Source organism: Neolamprologus brichardi, chromosome 12 (assembly GCF_056152115.1).
Source record: "Neolamprologus brichardi isolate AB-2024 chromosome 12, ASM5615211v1, whole genome shotgun sequence".
NCBI lineage: Eukaryota > Metazoa > Chordata > Actinopteri > Cichliformes > Cichlidae > Neolamprologus > Neolamprologus brichardi.
Window position 1 is genome coordinate 15796147 of NC_142115.1, and position 19404 is coordinate 15815550.

Below are 19404 nucleotides of genomic sequence, written 5' to 3' on the forward strand. Positions count from 1 at the left end.
TAGAGGGAAATAGAGAGGAAACAGCTATTAGCAGCAGTAAGCAAGCTCAAGAGATCATAGTGAGGCAGCTCTAATCGCAGTAATGGTTTAAACCCTCATTCCATCCACCAGATGCAAGAAATGTCTACCCAAAAACAAGGCTTTGAAATCCCCCATGTCTAAGAATGTGCCCTGTGGCTATGGTCCTTACTAAAAAAAAAAAAGAAAAGAAAAACAACTCCAAAACTGTCTCCAATTTTGGAGTAACTATGTGGTAAAGATAGCAGTCCTGTGGCCTGTGTTGTTTACACAAACTATATCAATGAAAGATGACCATCGAAATAAAGAGTAAAAAATAAATAAATAAAATTGTTTAAATAAAACGTACCACACATTAGCGTCAGTAATAACAAGCATGACAAGGCTTACGGATGCACAAAAGAACATCTAAAATAAATAATTGAATTAATTGGTTCATTAAAAAAAAAAAAAAAAACACAAGACAAACATGTCCTTCAGATTAAAACAAAATAGTGAAACTGTGTAACATTAGTGCGAGCAGGCTTTGTATGTCACTTATTCCTTAGTGCCTTTAGATCTTACATTAGTTAGTTGAATTAATAGCAGCCAGAGATATAGGTGTAGACATGTGCACGTATAAAGCTTTGGTACTTCACTGGAAGTAAAAACAGAAGACCAGAAGTTTATCTGAGGGCTGAATTAAGACCCATGGGAAAGGCTTCTTACCTGCTTTTTAAAAACATGTGTAAGGACATGTATAAATGTAAAAACATTTTTTAAAACTTTCCATAATTAAAAATAAAACGACTACAATGAATCCAATCTGCCTTGTTACAAATGGTCAATAAAGCCTGAAATAAACCAGGACAGAATTCACTTAAAGGCTCTCTTGTTGTGCCAAAATGCACGCCTGGGTGACCTGCAACACAGCAAAATATGCAGTTTTAAATCCTTTTCATATAATAAATGCTTTCATTTTCACTCTTGCTTTACTCTTTCCTGTAAGCACAGCTCTATTTCAAAGGTTTTCTGTCCTCAGGCAAGTTTGCTGGTTCTCCAAAGAGCATTTATCTACATGATGAACTCACTATTGCTTTCTGCGAATCAAATCTTCCTAAAAGCATTTTGGCATTTGCAGCAGATATTAATATCGACTGAAACAACAACAGTTTAGATTTGAAATAGGACGACTTGAATTTTCTTTTTCTGAAATTTGGTTAGGAAACTTTTTAAAGCATAAACTTGAATTCTTCATAATGACCACCTGGTAAAGTGCATATACATTGATATTTAGCAACGGTAGCACAATGTTACTTTAAAACGTGTTATACAGTGCATACAGTGAGCTGACTCACAGACCTCTGATGCATGACCCACAGTACATAAATGTAACTGACTGATTCCAACTCATCACGTTTATCTTGATACTAAAAGTAACAGGTTCCAATTATTTCTTCAAATGCTCTTTATACAGGCAACTTTCACTTTATGTGCTAAATTTGAGGAATGAATTAGGTTATAAGTGTAAAGTAATGACCTTATTTCCTAATTGATCCCAATCATAAGGTGACTGCACTGTGTATTTTGTATATTACAACTGGAGTACAGTCGAGAAAAGCCAAACTATAATGACCAATTGCTTATTACTACTCATAGTAGCAATAAGCAATCTAAATAGTGTTCCAAAGAATTTACAGTCACAGAGGAGTGTTTTAGACCACCAACAGGTTCGGAGGTTAAAATATTTAAGAAACTACGTTCATGTCAAACATGGGGCCTTCAGCAATCTGGACTCCGAGCTCTCTCTAAAATGTCTCCATTTGTCCTACACTGATTAGCATTTTACCTTTACTCAAGAGACTGTGCGTAATCCGGCCGTGTTTTCAGTTCAGTCACATGAACCAATGCGTATCCCACTCACTTCACACGGTAGATGCTTCTGAAGATGCAGAGTGTAAGCAGGATTTCTAAAAACACTCCATTAGCACACACGCCAGGTTTTCATAACACATAAGTTCAAAGTGGCGAACAGTAGCGCTGAAGTTTGGACACAGAAATCCGCAGTTTTTGTGATCCTTTGCTTTTGTTTTTGGTCATGAGCACATATTTAGATTGAGGTTTATGGGACTACTGCCCATTGTGTTCTATTACAATTACTCAGCAGGCATGCATCCCGTCCCAGTAATGAAGTGGGTGTTACAGTGGGTGGATTTCAGCGGCCACTATTCTGTATTCTTGCTACCGGGTACAAGGGCTGTGTGGCAGAGAATAGCAGCAGCGCTGGCAGCATGGCACGGTGACAGAAAGCGTGGTGGACCAGCAGACCAACCGCAGAACCACGGGCGACAATCTCAGCCTTCAATAGCGTGTGTTTACATAAGTGTCAGGAGAAATGGAGAATTGAGAATTTCAAAGCCGAGCAAATAAAGTTTGTATTGATTTAATCTAACATGTAATCTGTTTTGCTGTCTGACACTGATTCTAGCAATAAAAGAGAATCATGTAAGACAGCATTACAGATAATACGACCATAGATCAAATGGAGTTTGGGCAAGAGAAGGGCAATAGATCATGTTCAAGCTAGACTGCTTAGCTCTGAAATTCATAAACTAGCTCCTAAATCGAGGTGGCTTTCAATTTAAGTTTTCAATTTACAGATGTAGGATTTTTCAGCGCTCTTTCTGTGGAATGGGTCGCATGTCTCTTTCAATCTACTGCTCACAACTACACAGAAAATGATCCACTGATAAGTAATCGCATAGAGAATTTCACTACACAGATCATCTGAATGTAAGGATTTGGAGAGAACAATAAAGCATCCTCAGCTAGGTGCACTGTCACCTCATTTTCCATTCTTGCTTCAGTCTATTATATATAAATTTTATTTAGGCATGGATTGTTAATGTCATTTTCTTCTTACAAGCAGTAAACATCATCTGATTCATATTCAAATGAAACTTATCCAAAATATTAAGGCTAACAAGAAATTTAAAGCTGTAGCTTCAATCAAATACTTGTGATTTAGGCTGGATCCTTCTCAGCTGTACTGATAAAAATCACAATTCACAATCCTTCGTTCTCATCTTGTGTTTAGTGTGTTTTAAACTTGAGTTAAAACTGTTTTCATCTTAAACTTTATTAACTCGTGAAGGATATCATGTCAGAGATTCATTACTGAGAAGCATTCACATCTTTGTTTGCTGTCTGTTGCAGCTCATTTTAATAACTGCCACTAACACCTAACTGAGGGTGGTGATTTATTGTGTTGCTTATGAGTAATGTATTTTTTTTTCTTTTTTACATTTAGTCATTCAAAGACCAGAAATGAGGACACCAAGCAATATTACCAACTTTACAATTTGATAGTACAAACTATAAGTGCAGATACAACATAACCTTTGTTTGAGACAATTGTTCCTTGAGAGACTTACAAGTGTGGGGTAATTGCACCCCCCTCTGGTGACAGAGGTTGCTGCAATGAAACAATGACGAGTGCAGCTGTGGTAACAGAAGAGGACAGGGATACTCAAAAGTTAAAGTGTTCTGTTATACATATATAATAAAAACACTTTATTTTAACTTATGATTTAGAAAGCTGTTATTTAAATTATGCCTCTTATAAATGTAACGCTAGAGCTGTCCCACTTAGGTACACATGAAACCTTTTTTTATTCATTCCTGACCCCTAGTGTTGGAAAAAAGCATGTGCATATTTCCCACTTAACGCTGTCTTCAGAGACAAAATATAATGTTTAACTTTGCCCCCAAACTATAACTGCTAGAATAATTCTGACCATTTTCCCTGCAGAATACTTTAACTAATAAGACAAAATGCTCATATTTCGCAACTCTCAGCAGTGGAATAATTATTCTGTGGACACAAATACAGGATTAGAAGGGGGTATTTCATTGCTCTGAAAGTCCATAAATGAGGTCTTACCTTCTGTGCAGTAGAGAAGTAAACCTGTGGGGCTTTCCAAACTTGGCTGACTTTCTCTCTGAGGCTCTTTGGGATTATGAGGCATTGATAAATGTCCAGCTCTGGGTAGATCACCTCTAGTCCACCACTTTATTGAAGAGACATATTAAAATTAAACTAATTTTATACAGTTTTGTATTATGTTGTATTAAGGATGAAGTGAACAGATGCACATTGTGAGATAAACACAGGTGGTAAGTGTATATAGCCTGCATACAGCTGTGGTGACATGTTTACCTCCACTCATTGTGGGCACAGATGTCATAGTAATTTGATTTTTTTCAACTGTTGTTTTTCCAGGTAAGAATGATTGCACAGCTTTCATCTTTAATGACTTTAAAAAACAAGAATCGGTGCACATGTTTGAATTTATTTTGGATTTTCTCAAATCCACAAAAGGTTTCAATGTCACTTTGCAAGATGCACCTGTAGCAGACACTTTGGAATAACTGCCTGGATATTTTAACACTTTTCTTAGCAGAATAGGTAGAATTCATTTAAACGGATTGGTGTTCGGGCATAGGCTGGGCTTTTAAGCATAGTTAACCAATTTTCAATCAGGTTGAGGTGATGTCTTTGGGTTAAGGTTAGCCTGCTTTAGCCACTCCATATTCAGTTTGATGTATATTTGGGTTGATTGTCCTATTGGAAAACCCAATTGTGTCCAGATTTCAACTGTCTCGCTGTTGGAAGATTTTAGAGGTAATCCACGTTCTTCATTATTTTATCTACTTTGTGCAATGTACCACTGGTAGCCAAACAGCCCCAGAGCATGATGCTACCACCACCATGTCTGACAGCTGGTACATGGGTCTTAGGCTTGAAAGCCTCACTTTCAGTCCTCCAAACACGCCTCCTGTCATCCTGGCGAAACAGCTCAATCTTTGTCTTGTTTGACCATAAACCTTTTCTCTAGCAGTCACTTGGCTTGTTTATGTGACTTTGAAGAAGGGGCCTTTTACTTGTTTGGCACCCCCCTCATGTAAAACTTGCTTCAATCAGTTTCCAGTTTATGGCAGGCTTGAGCCTTGGTGGTTCCTGGGTTGTTCAATTTCTTCTCATGTGAGAGTGACACGTTGGGTCTTCTTCCAGTTAAAATTCAATTCAAAGTTCAATTTTATTTATATGGCACCATATCACAACAATAGTCGCCTCAAGGCGCCTGTTTCAGACCACGGGAAAGTGGTGACACATCTGAATAACTTGTACTTAAGTACAGTTCTTTGAATTTGGAATATGCAGTTTTTTAGAAATTGCTCTAAAGTAGCCCTTCCCAGCTTGTGCAAATCTACAATTCTCCTTCTCAGAGCTCCTCAGACTTTCCCATTTTTCTGAGTACTGGTCGATCCAATGCTGTCAAACAAATCCTTTTCACAGTGACAGACAAACTACCACTTGTAGTCAACCATGATCACTACCAAGAACTTAATAGGCCTTGGACTTGGACAAGTTAAAAGACACTGCAGCATCTTCAGCACCACTTATGAAAAGACTGTGCATGCATACTTTTGACCCTGTGTGGATTGGAGAAAATCCCAAATAAACTCACACTAATGCACCTAATTCTTGTCATATTATAACTCTAAGCTGCACAACCGTTCCACCCTGGAAAAAGAACAGTTCAAAGAAATTTTAAATATATGAACAACTGTATCATTGCAAACACACTATGATCACAGCTCTCATTGATGACTTACTGACAGAAAGAAGCATCCTGAGAGCTGAGGGTGTGTTGTTTTGCTTCCGTGTGGAACAGCCCCAAAAGGATGAGCCCGAAAATAGGAGCCAGTATGGCCTGCAGAACAACAGCGATTAGCCAGGCATCTATCATTTAGGAAATATTCTGAGTCAAACAGTGTTATTCTGCAGCAACAGGCTCTCAGAAACATTGAATTACAGAGTGGCAGTCCAGGTTCAGGTCAAAAAACGCTTGTGCATACCGGCAGATGTAGAAGAGTCTCTATTTGCTCTGCTTGTTCATCAATGCAGTGTGGCTCCACAAAAGCAAGAGAAAATCAATGATGAACGTCATGTTTGCCAGACATTGATGGAGGTAAATATCTTTGGAGAGCCACAGCTGTAAGTGATTTTGTAGTTTTTAATGTTCTGTAGACACATATTGATACATTGATGCTTAAGTGTGAACAGAAACTCAAATCATAAAGAAGGATCTTGATAAAAGACACACATAAAAGCACAAATCAATCACCTGCAGTTAGCCTGGACAGGTGAACTTTTTCCCCTTCGCTTACTTAAAAGTCAGCTGATTAGCAAAGCTAGTATGCCTCCGCCCTCCTTCGGTCCTTTGTGCTTGATCAGGTTTGCTTACAATTAGATCACCTGCTGCCACACTCAGCCAATCAGAGCTTAATCTAAACTCACCTACACCTGTTCGACTAGATGACACATCAGCAGCATAATACTACGCATGTTTGCACACCAAGAGAAAAATAACGTAGTTTGCATAAAAAGCACAGGCGGAATTGGGTCCTCACGGCTGTAGGAAACGTCATTGTCCAATCACAAATTTTTAATTTATGTCACGTGTGTCGTTAAACCGAGCCGGTCGCGCGCTACACCGCAAGAATTGCTAATGCATTAGATGCTATATTTAACTTTTAATGGCTCCCATCTCCGTTTCACGTCATTGCTTTCCGTTGTATTTTGTTTTCTACTGGTAAGCTCAAGGCTGTACTAAAAGCGAGTCCCAATGTCTTTTAATGTGTTACTAACACAAGTTTAGCCTTTACTTATTTTAGCTTGTTTATATTTATGCAGTGTATTACTGAGCGTCGGAGTGTCTGCGCAAGTCGACAGCTAACCTGAAATAAAACTACACACAGGCAGCAGGCATCTAAACTAGCATTAAGAATAGTAGCACACATGTGTCATAAACATTACCATGTCTCAAAAGTTGTCGGCTGGGGCTTGTTTGGCTGCAGGTTCCTCCTTCTGCTTCAGCTGCTGCTGCCGCCTCTGCGCAGGTCTCGGTCCTTCTGACGTGTGATGAGGCTGCACAAATTTCACGTAACACGACCAAATAAACAGACTCCACCATACCGGACTCCACGTGTTGCTCTTTGTTTATTTATTAAATATTATTTACACGTTTTCAAGAACACATGCTACAGAATTTCATATTTATAGCTCCCAAACAATAAAAACAGCTCTTGAGAACGAAGACAAAGAAAATAAAAACCTGGTGACTAAACAAAGTGTCATCCAGGTTTTGAACACTGAGAAAACATTCAAGTTTTTTTTCTTTTCCGTTATTGTTTTGTTATTGTTTGTTTTTTTTTAAATTTCATTTAATATTCAACCATTTCTGATCAAGGCCTCTTAAACTATGCAGTAGTGATTGTGCAGCATATAATATATATTCCTGGTGCTGCTAAAGCTCCCTTTGGTTTGTGCTTCTCTGCAGCTGTGATATTAGCACCCAAACAAATGGAAAAGGGCCCCAGTAGTAACTAATTTATAATTCATGATCTTATTTTTCTTCTTCTTTATTTTAACCTGATGTTGTCTACTTCTTCATCTAATGATGTTGCAGTACCCTTTAATGCAATTTGAAGAGAACCCGGTGCTACAAAGCAGTGCAAGTTTATACTTTCAAAGTCAGACATTTCATTATGCATAGTACAAAACAGTATGTATGTTAACCTATGCAATAGCTTGTATTGATTGCTATGTCGAGTTTGACTTGCAGAAGTCAAATATATATGTATTTACATTTAGAGTTACCATCTAGCTTCCAGTGTCCACACTATCTTAGCATTTTGCTACTATGCAGTCTCAGAAATTGGAGCTCAGTGGAGTACATAAAGAAACTTTAAAATAATGAAACAAAATTTTGAAATCCCTGCATTAATTTCATGGTTAATGTCACAAATTTGATGGTTTGTCATTAGTCTACTGTGGCCTTAATAGCCAGAGTCTTTAATCTTGTCCTTCAGCTTTAAACAAACAAACAAAATCATAAACCTTTAGCAGTGTTCAAACTGACACACACTCACTGGACTCCTCGAATCACACACTGACTGATTGCTTTATATCCAAATTATGGATTATGTACATTTATAGATACACACATAGCCTAGAGAGCACCATTGTAGCTTACGATATAGCAAACAAACTAGTGACCACAGTAACACTACTTTACATTCAATAGCACACACTACAGTACACTGTACATTAAGGCATGAGGTGTTCTTGATGCAAAACAGCAGAAGATTCGCTGAGAAATGCGATGCACTGAGGAATGGAAACCAAGTCTAAACGAACGATGAACTTCATCAGTCCTACCATCAAGGCAAGCTATAGCAATATAGACCCTCCTGCTGCTAAAGTACACTAAACTGTATTTTGAGTTATCTAAACACTATCTATTACTCAAATAATTGAGCACTTAAAAACATTCAGAATTAGAATAAAATCAGAGGGTCATCAGCCTTCTGGTGTTTGCTGTCATCTCTGCTGCTGATTAAAATACCTAAAAATGAAAGTTCTCAATTTTTTCTTTGCTTAACAACAGATGACTTAATATAAAAGACAGCAATTTAAAGATACCGCTTCGAACACCAGGACCACCACTCTGATATGCGTTACATTTTTAAACGACTGCAAATTAATGTCATCTATTTTGGCGGGGCTCTGTTCATGCAGTGTAGTTATTACTCAAGGAATTAATACAAGCAATACATTTAGCCTTTGTCGCTGAATTAATTCATACCACTTAATTATTTTAAACTCTTTTCTTGGCTCTAATTATGACTACTTAAAAATGCAGTTGAAAAGAATTATCATAATGGATTAAAGCAAGCCTGAAAAGCAAATGCTGAAACTGATTCTTTTACATAGCATTAGCATGTTTTATGAATGTAGATCTTTATAATGCAATGTGTCTACTTTACTATCCTATTTTACTAGTAGTCAACTGTATATTTGAACTGCCTGTAAATTGTATGTATAGTAAGATATATAATGGAGGTAAACACAATGAGTATTAAACAAGTTTGTAGCTGCACAGTAACTAAATGCAAGTCAGATAAGTCAAGTCTGTATTCAGTGTGTGTATTACTCGGTAATACTGTATAATTCTGCTCACTGCCTGCAGTGCACATTTTTAGGTAACAGCACATTAGAGTGATGCAAGTTACTTGCAGTTGATATTTATTTTTTTACAATTTACAATACCACCCATCTTCACTGAGCGCCGTGACTGCTGATCGAAATGCTGCAGCCCTTCTGACAGTCAAGTACAACAGTAGATGACAGCTCTGAACGTATACTGTGAGGCGTGCGAAACAAATCAAGAAAAATGATTTGATTGAAACCTCTTCACAACTGTTTTGGAAACATTTTGAACATCTTAGCGATGCAGCCAGTTCCCAGTTCCTTTAAAAGAAATAATAAAGATTTGTTTGAGTGTGTCATGATGCCAAACTGTCCTTAACACTGTTCAAAAGGATGCCAATACTGGAAGTTCGTGTGTGTTTTTGTCTCTGCAGAGAAGAGTCCAGAAAGTGCTGGGTGTGTAGAAGATGTACTGATGAATTCACATGAAGGGCCGTGAGGAGGCCTCATGCATGCGCGAGTCTTACATATCCCACTGCAACCTCTAATCAACTAAGATCAATCTCTAAAGGCTAAATCATCACCAGAGAGAGAGAGAGAGATACACATCGCCGTCACAGAGTCCACGTGGTCTCTTCAACTCCAGAAATGCAGCTTTGTGGGAAACTAGCGGAAACCTTCAGTGAAGAACTGATAAAAATCCTCATTGAATGACACGTAGTAAATATTATTGATCTGGTTTGTTTTTGCTGGCATTTTACTGAAAAGACGGATTCTTTCTCTGATTTGGGATCTCTTGTGTCTCTGGACACTGAATCAATTCATGTAAACGACAGCCCTTTTGTGACAAGAGGACACAAATCACAAGTTGATTGTGTCCAGGCTTGCATCGCCTTCAGTGATGCAAGCTGTACACATTCAAAAATAGAACGACTGTACAAAAATATACATGAGTAGAAGTTGCCAGTATTTTATAACTTATGCATCCACGATAATAATAGGCATGATCGGAGTAACTGTTTCCAGGTAGGCCATGCTATAGTTACATCCTGTGTGTTATATCTCTGAGACTTAAATTCTGTGTTGAATTGCTGGTTGTTGCAGCTGATAAGCAGCACTTGGTTATCAGTTCAATGTAACTGATGACACCACGGGTGAAAGGTTCTGTGCCAGCAGAGTCCTGTTTTTTAAACTTAAAACTTGGGTGGCAGAATGCACAACAATCCACGTGAGGTGATATTTGCGCCAGATGTACTGTACTGTTTGTCAGTAAGGTTCATATCACTGAGATTTGAGTCTCGCGTATAACAAGCTAAAAATCTAAGAAACAAAACTCATTACTTTGACCGCTAGACTGAGCTGAGCTTGGAAACCTGGAGTGCTGTTTGACTGCAGAGGTAAGCAAACAGTAAATGTAACTGTGTGCCTGAATAATTGGGGCGTATCTAGCCAGCAGCGCTTATGTTTGACTGGAGCTTTTAGAGCTTGCATCCACACTGACGCGCTGCAGAGTGGGCCTCTCCTTACCACTCCGTCAGATGACTGCAGATGAGCCAGAAGATGGAGAGTTCGAGTTAGGGGAAGAAGGAAGGTTCCAGAAGAGCCACTTGCGTTTACACTGCCTCCTCTGGTACAGGTAGTCCTCCTTGTCGCGCTCTTTGCGTGCCCTTTGGTAGTGGTCGTCTTCTTTCAGGTACCACACCGGCGGCCAGCGATGTTTCTCAAAGTATTCTTGGTTCTCTGAATCAGAATAAATATTTTCAAGACAATCTTTTCTTTAGTTCCTCTCTGTCTCACACTGGTGTTCGCTACGAATGAGAGGAGAGCATTAAAGATTGATCAGATGCTTGTTACCTGCAGACTTGGCCTTCATATCTCGGGGAAACTTGCGGCAGATGCTGTTGTAGTTGGTACAGATGTGGTGAAGACACCAGCCAGTGAGCTGCTGGGCACCGTGGAACTGTCAGCACACAAAGTCATATATCATCACTCTGTGTGTTTTGTTTTGGAGATAAAAAGCAGTGCTGGGGTTTGCTGACATGAAATGCACATATTTTAAAAAAACAATCTATATTTGGAGTACAGAGGCCATTTGAGTTGACCTTATATTTAGACTATCTTGTTTACACTTCTTTGTCAGAGCCATTAAGTAAATTTGTACTGCACTTAGAAGCTTAGTCATGGTAGCATTACTATGCTAATTTTAGCATGCTGCAGTTAGCATGGCAACTAACAAAGTACAGCAGAAAGTAACAAATTCTAAGGATTCTAATGGATTCTAATATATATCAACCGTCTTTCTCCAATATATTTCCCACAAATCTACCCCTTTTATTTTCCTTGCTAACAAGCGAAAACACAAACACAGAAAACAAACAAAAAAAATCTAACCAGTTTGATTTGTTTGCTATATTCTGGTCTGGCAAAGCGGGCGGCAGTACAACAACATGTAATTTCATTTTAATGTTTGTGTTTCAGTGGTGAATTGCACCAAATAAATTAAAAATGAGCAAAAATGAGCTTGCCGGGTAAATGGAAAATATACCCATTTGAAACTTAATGACAGGATGATGTACAGTGCTGAGCATGATTCCTGTCTCCCAGTTGCTCATGCACCAAAAATCCTTCAGCTAGGTAAGGGCAGTTTAATTTAATGTGTCTTTTTCCCCACCTACTGCCTGTGAAAACTATTTTAGCCTCAAGAGAAGACCCCTCTGAGAAATGCCCTCATTAATAATAAAAATAAAATCTATTTTGTCACAGCGTTGTATAAGTGCATTAAGAACAATCCCTGCTCGAAATGATTGGCAGGTCACACTACCTGGGCCATATCCAAGTACACCAGCACATCTCCATCGATGTCAGCCCCCATCATCGCCGCCTCCGTCAGCACTGTTACTGTGTAGAGTTCTGAAAGAAACATAAAAGCTGCTCTCTGTAGGCAACGGCTTGGAAGGGCACACTGCGGCTGCATGTCATACAATCCTGTACTTTACAGGAAAATGATACCAAATGTAATACCTGTAAGTGCAACCAGGTGGGGGAGGCAAAGTCGATTGGCAAGAACAATGAGCTCCATTGCATCCAGATCCGAGCGAGAACAAAAGCGGCCCGTGTACAGATATTCTAGCACAGCCCTCATACAACTGCGAGTTGTGTTGGGGAACAGCACCTTAGGAGCAGAAAACATACAAAATAGAACATGATTCAGGTCCTGAAGGATTCAGCAGGTGTGCACAGAGAGAGGAAGAGCGAGAAGGAATCTCCTGTACAACATTTTACACGATCAGACTACAAAAAATATTTACTTTTTGTGCAGCAAGAGAGGGACACATCGTGAGTTTCATAGGTGATCTAAATATAGCTTTACAGAGCTATCTGATACATTATGGATCATTTGAAAAGACACAATCTCAATTCCAAACCATCTAAAAACTTTATCTTCTATCAGGCGTTTTATGAATCTGTAGTACTTTTAATTCATAGTAGAATCAGGCACAATTAGCAGGCCTCAGAGAACTGCAGTACGCTTGGATCACAAAGCCAGTGTAATTGTATTACAGCAGATTTGCAGTCCTCTAATTATACTTTTTACACACTTCACGTAGTCCATTGGTCTGCTACACGAGCCACTTTGTGTATTTGAGATGTGCTACACAAGTGTGCTTTCTTTAATTATAAGCTAATTAAATGCACTTATGATTTGACTGGTAATGAGTATGTAACTATAAATGCTGAACTATGTAGAATACGTGTTTCGTACAGGGCTGATTTTAGCCTGTCCTCGACTCACCTCTTTGGTGCAGCTCTCAACAAAAGGCCCGCCAAACATAGCTGCCATCCAGTCACAACTAGAGATGAGTAAAGGCTTGTGGGCCATGATCGTCCCATCATCTAGCTTGAAAACTACATCTGCAACGCAGAAGTGAGAGCTAGTAAAACCTCACTTACACTGGCATCCACTCTACTTCAAGCTGGGCAGACAAACAAATACATGCAATGATTTGCTCTCACCAGAAAAAGTGCCTTTGGCCAAGCACTCTTTGACTCTGTTTGTCCGCCGCACATGGAAGGCTTTGGTGATTTCTTGGTTCATGAAGGCTTCATTGTTGAGTATGTTTGCCACCATCATCCGCAGGTCAAAGACCTCCAGCAGCTCAGCGATGTGAGCAATGTGCATTAGCTCTTTTTCATTCTCGTCTAGCTGGCCAGTGTACAAGTAGCGAAGAACTGCTCGAAAAGGACCGAGCTGCATGGACTGGTCCATGTGGACTACAGTCATAGGCCTGGGGCTGTACGTTATGGGGTCGTCCACAAGCTCTTCCTGGATGCTGACAAAGGCTCGGCTCCACGAGGAGAGCAGTCTGCCCCGCCGGGCAACCTCAGAGTCTTTCAAGGTCCCGTCACTAGTGCAGGCCCTAAGGTTGGCCCTGTCTCCATCATCACTGCTCTCACAAACATCAAAGCTTGCGGCACGCATCAGTAGCTCTCGCCCAGAGATCGGACCCCGAGGGGGCTTTTCGGTCTCCTCATTTTGCATGTCCATAATAAACAGGTCGTAGAACTTTGAAGAGGATGTCGCCAGGTATATCTTGTGTGCGAAAATCTTTTGTCGCTCCTGCAGGACCAGGATGACATCGGCACAGTGTGGGTCCTCGAGAAGACCGGCTGGATGCTCCTCTGTGGTGGTAGGGGGAGGTGGCACAGTGATTATAGGTGGGGGAGGTTTTGGTGGCAAGAAGGGTGCCTGAAGGAGAGGTCGCTGGACATTTCTGAGGTGAGATTTCCAAAACTGCAGGTGGCGGCGTGAAATGAGCGCAGCTCGGATGGCGTTATCAAAGACGTCCTTGACTCCAAATTGAGCAACAACACTGGTTTCATAATATGGTACTCCCAGCTCTTTGGCCACCTCCCGGCCTCTTTCTGGGGGAAGAATCTCACTGGATTTTATTGGTCTGAAAAATAACATATCAGAAGTTAATCAGAAGTAAATCAACCTTTCGGTCATGAAACTTGAAGGTTCTTGCATATAGAGAGATAAATGCAAAGCTGAGTACCTAGCTAAAGGCCTCCGTGCCCTGTTCACTGCCTCCAGGTCAGCATAGCGCAGGTCCAGCTGACAGCCTACCAAGATGACAGGAGCACGGGGACAGAAGTGTTTGATCTCAGGGTACCACATAGTCTTTACATGGTACAGAGAGTTGGGATTGGCGATTGAGAAGCACAAGACCACAACATCAGACCTGAAGGGAAGCCAGAGGGCAAACTTGCTTATTTCAGGTAAGATGAAAGCAACTGATGGTAAAAAGACCATAGAATTTCACATTTTCCCACCTGCCGTATGCAAAACGCCGGTCCTTATGATGGTCTCCAAAAGTATCCCAAAGGCGGAGTGACACGCTGACATCATCCACAACATCTCTTGAGCGCTCTAAAACCTGATAGATGCCAAAAAAATATTTGTATTTCTACAACCACCAGCCTCTCTAACCCCAAAAAACCCCAAACTATTTGAGCTTTCTTACTCACCTCCTGGCATACTCTGTATTGGTCAATTGCCCAGACCGTGGGTACATGTGTGGCGAGTAACTGGTACTGAGTCAGGGTGGCATTGCAGGCCCGGGCGCAGATGAGGCGGGTCTTCCCAACTGCATTGTCTCCTACCACCACACACTTGATAGTTTCAACGTTTGGTCTCTCATAGTCCATATCAGAATCCGTCAGCTGGGGCCTGTCAGAATATAAAGGTGTGCAGAAAGTCGTGTATTAGCACTTTCAGTCCCATACTACCCTGCCATGAACGTTACAGGGACAGATACTGACAAGGTTTCATCTGCACTGCTAATTCTGCCTGCAGAGCTATCAGGGGATGGCCTCGTGACTTCCTTGTGTCTATTCACAAGTTCCCTTTTATTGTTCCTGATGTAGAAAAGAATGAAAGTACTGAGCAACCAACGACGGGAGATATACAGCAAATCAGAGCTAGGCGATAGGTTGGTTTTATTCAACCTTAATTAAAAGGTAGAGAAAAGGCACTCTTAGTTTCAAAAGAGTTAAATAAGTTTAAATGCTACTGCTCCTCTTTTAATAAAGGCTGATGCAATGCTACATGTGTGACACATCCCTGCAATTCCTCCAACTATCAGCAAACCTAAAATTCCCTTTCTTTTTTCCCCATGTCGTTACATCTCAAGCATAGCACCACAACCTTATACCTCAGAGCCTATAACTTAAGTCATCACAGCCCTCATGCATGTGGCATGCACCTAAATGAAACAATAGGAATAGGTAAACAGACTATTTCTGTGTCTTGAAAATGGTTGCTGACGATTTAGGTCGCTGTTCCAGTTTCCAAGGGAACTGTGGTTGGTGTCAGTGTGTTAGACCCTATATCAGACAAGCCTCTGTGATTTATGCTATTTTTTGATTTGATGTATAGAGACAACACCACTGTTAAGTGTCATAACGTGATTTTGAACCATCTGAAACCCAAGTCACGCCATGTTTAATTTACACATGCAGAGCTTACACGAATAAACAAGAAATCTCCATCTGAGCCCCCCCCCCCCCTCCCCCCTCTTGAAAGCGTAAGCGGACCGGGAATATAGCCTCCATTCATATTTATATTCTCAGATAGTGCCGCCTTCTTATGAATGAAGCCAGCTACCCCTACCTGGAAGTCAAGTGCCCACTATCAGGAAAAAGCAAAAAAAAGCAGCTCCCTTTCTGAAGCATAACTTCTGCTGGTCTTATACTAAAAGGACTTTCTATCCAAAACACTTTTGCAGCATCATTTGCTTACTTTGGTTCACACAGTGCTCTAAATATTACTATCATGGGTTACTATGATTTCTTTGCCTCATGGTCACTTTGTAGCCATTCATAAAAAAATCGGGCTCTTCATTCACTGCATAATCCGCATCACCATAGGCTTCTCTCACCTTTCAAAACAACTCGCAGTCTGACCTTAGGCTGGGCCTGTCTGATACTATAGAGATACCCCGCCCCTACAATTGCTCATTCAAATGCCCTTTCCCGTTACAGACTACAATGCGCAACTCACGAATTAATTAATGCTTTTTAAAATGTGGTGAGATATACTATATAACGCACAGTGCCTTAAGTCGATCATCTTAAAAACACATTTTTTAAGGAGCCTCGGTTATCTGCCATAACAAGGATGATAAAAACGTGCATACCCTACCAGAAGGACCGAACAGTGCCTCCCTCCACCGCCGAGACACTAGTCATGAGGCTCTGCTGCATTACACGTTATGTAACCCCCCGTCACTGACTCTTGAGCCTGTTTATCCGGCTCCGAGTTCATCGCAAAAACCAGCCTTCCCCCCATAAAATAAGCGAATTAAAACCACTCTGACGCTGTGGTCATAACGGTTGCCGACCATCCTTACCGCAACATAAGGAAGTGCTGCATCGGGTTGGTCGATGAACGAGATAAAAAGCAGGGCTCCATCGGATGCGTCTTGCACCTGACGGCAGCTCGTATTTAACTTCATCTTCAAGGCGAGGTGAACGAGGCTTGGAAATAGCCGATGTTTCAGGAAAGGTGCTCTGGATCGGTGCGACGAGCCCGATGGCACTGGCAGAAACGCGGACGCTGAGGTGAAGTCTAACAGTGCGATGCAGAGCTGCAGCCCTGACCGTCATAGACCCACCTCCACTTACTGGATGGCCTCCGTAGCTAATAATAGGCAGGCGCACAGACGGGAAAAAAAGAAAAAAGAAAACCCCAAACCTATTTATTACAAAACACTGATCCGCTCATACTTTATACTTTATTTAGCTCAGGTTATGATTAATTCATGCAACCCGCGAGACCTCGGACACGTTAAGCATGAATGATCAGCTCCCTTCTAATCATAGTGGTGTAAGAAGGGGTGTGTCAGGTGGACTCACAGCGGCGAAAGACCAGGGATTAACTTTTGCATGTATGTGTACACTAAAACACACGCACAGTCACACACCATACACGCGCAGCAACTTGCAGGCATGTCGGATACGCGACAAAAACGGAATAAATTCCTGTTTGTTTAAGACATTTCACTGTAATTGTGGCACTACCACACCATGAAAACGAAGTTAGATTGTACTCAATACAATTAGCAAGTAAATAAATAAATAAATAAATAAAAAACACAACAATAAGAAAAAAATAATGATAATCTAAATAAAAAACGCTTAAACACTAATAGAAATTAAGAAATAATACTAATATATTAAAGGAAATACACAGACTTTAGCAGACCTTTGAGACTATGTCCCTTTTATACAAGTTGTTATGAAGTGCACATTTTATCTTTTGATATGACTCACATTATCGCTACAAATACGTTAACTGTTAACATTTGCCTCATCATTACAGTGTCACGCAATGTTCCCTCTAAGCTGCGCGCGTGCGCAATTGCGCACTGCTGGCACGGTCTCTGCGCACAAAAAAATCTAACCTGATTTGAAATTATAATTGAAACTTTAACAATTCTGTTTTGCAGTGTTAGTCAGTAAGTGACTGGCTGCGCCCGTGTAAGTGGGCTAAAGCAGTTAATTAAAAGTAGTCTAACATAAATGTAAATGCTGTAATTTGATTATTTTAATAAATCATGTAACTTGGATGGATTCGATGCTGGCGTGACCACAGTGGGCATGTCTACTGTTGCTCATGAACCACTGTGCACAGTGGTCCAAGGGACCGCTCAGGGAGTTTGTGTGTTCGCTCAGACACATGAAAAATTAGAGGGAACATTGGTCACAAGCACGTACTTTGACTTTTAAATGCAAAAACATATCAATGGATCTAATTGGCAGGAAGTTTAGCTATTGTTTAACTTCAGTGATTTAACACACACGCACAAAAGAAAAAAAGCAACTCACTCATGGGTACTGACAGCCATGGTTTCCAAAGTTAAGGCCTACTAAAAGTGAGTTTGCACTGTCAGTGAAGTAGCACTTCCTTAAAGTCCAGCTCCCTGGCAGACCGCTGTTGTCCTCAGCCTCAGATCAGGAAATCTTTACAGCCACACAGCGCTCCAGTTATTTTGTCATCTGTGTTAGAAAGCACAACAATGCAGTCTGGTGTTTGTTATCTATGTTTCAGAAGCAGGAGGATCAAATTACAGCTGACCTTTACACCGACTTGCAAATGTTACAATACCGAAGCTTACGTGGAGTTGCTCAAAAAGAAATCAGGCCGCTGAGCTGATTTTAACAAAGAAACTTCTCCAACAGATTCATGTCCTAGTGCGGGTTCATTTCATTCAGTATTTCCAAAACACGTGACAAATCGCAAAGTGAAATGCCGGTTTGTTGGCGCTCTGGAGCACTGAGTATTACTGGCCTGATTCATTTACTGTTTATGCGCATACACTGTGCAGTGCATGGTTTGGTTTAAGGAAACTGCAGTGTTCAGTCTCCTCCAGCAGGTGAGGCTGACAGTCTAAATTTGACTTAATCCTCTTTTATATAGAGGGTAGAGAAAGGAGAAAGTCCCTTCAAAATAAAAGCCACACGGCATAAAATGTTATGGGCAAGGCACGTTTATTTATATAGCACAATTCAACAACAAGGTGATTCAAAGTGCTTCACAGAGACATTTAAAAACAAAAACAATAAAAAGCATGATTTAAAATTGATTAAAAAAAAACAGTAGATAAAATCAGTAGTTAAAATATAAGTTTTGAAATTTAAGCTTAAAAGTGTGGATTTGGTGCTTTATTCAAATGCAGCTGAGAATAGGTGAGTCTTCAACCTGGATTTAAATAAACTGAGTGTTTCAGCTGATCTGAGGCTTTCTGGGAGTTTGCTCCAGATATATGGAGCACTTTTGTTTAAGTAGCAGTCTTTTAGGGCTGTCAGTCAAAACATAAAGAGCGTGTTATCTTCAGGATATGAATACAAATTGAAAAAGACACGCCTACGCACGTTATTAACTTATTATTAGCGTATTTATTTATTGTTTCAGATGAATCTGCTGTCAAAGAGTTCTTAAACAAAAGGCTGATAAACAAATGATTGTGCTTTTGTAAAAGCAACATATCTGTTCCTTATTTGTTATCAGTTACGTTCCTGATAACCTGTAGGAAATGTGGGAAAAAAACAAGGCGTTTTTTTTTTTTTACAACATGCAAAGCATCCCAACTGGCTTTAGTTTCTTCTTTGCATAACTTTAACAGTTTGGACGGTTATAGATCAACCAAGCGTGACACAGATTATTTGTTTCATACTATATGATTCACAAAGTGAAGTATTGATTTTCTACAGTTGTAATTGTGCAACAGCAGAACTCAGGTATAAAGGTTGTGTAAGCAATACCTTTGTGCTCGAGTCCAGCCAGA

General features: G+C 40.3%; 2 protein-coding genes across 5 annotated transcripts in view; both read right to left on the reverse strand.

The window, feature by feature from the left end:
- Positions 1 to 6970, reverse strand: part of pebp4 (phosphatidylethanolamine binding protein 4) — a 53829-nt gene extending 46859 nt beyond the window's left edge. Inside the window, exons 1-4 of one of the 2 annotated variants that reach the window (XM_035905091.2) lie at positions 6881 to 6970; positions 5920 to 5973; positions 5677 to 5774; positions 3941 to 4067 (exon numbers count right to left, since the gene is read on the reverse strand). In XM_035905091.2, coding sequence (XP_035760984.1) covers positions 3941 to 4067; positions 5677 to 5774; positions 5920 to 5973; positions 6881 to 6883 — 282 coding nt within the window. In that variant the 5' untranslated portion in view covers positions 6884 to 6970. The remainder of the gene's footprint in view (positions 1 to 3940; positions 4068 to 5676; positions 5775 to 5919; positions 5974 to 6880) is intronic. The other variant, XM_006784044.2, reaches the window with a different exon arrangement.
- An 81-nt stretch (positions 6971 to 7051) lies between these two features.
- Positions 7052 to 16921, reverse strand: rhobtb2a (Rho related BTB domain containing 2a). 3 transcript variants are annotated; one of them, XM_006784045.3, is made up of 10 exons: positions 16468 to 16921; positions 14585 to 14786; positions 14390 to 14493; positions 14113 to 14298; positions 13070 to 14010; positions 12849 to 12967; positions 12077 to 12227; positions 11877 to 11965; positions 10910 to 11015; positions 7052 to 10795 (listed from the first exon to the last, which is right to left on the reverse strand). In XM_006784045.3, the coding sequence occupies exons 1-10, from the start codon at positions 16527 to 16529 to the stop codon at positions 10590 to 10592; spliced, it is 2166 nt and encodes a 721-aa protein (XP_006784108.1). In that variant the 5' UTR covers positions 16530 to 16921; the 3' UTR covers positions 7052 to 10589. The 3 variants fall into 3 exon arrangements, with proteins under 3 accessions (XP_006784108.1, XP_035761124.1, XP_035761125.1); XM_035905231.2 differs by having other exon boundaries at positions 11877 to 11983; XM_035905232.2 differs by lacking the exon at positions 16468 to 16921 and adding an exon at positions 16255 to 16452 and having other exon boundaries at positions 11877 to 11983.
- Positions 16922 to 19404: the final 2483 nt, after the last annotated feature.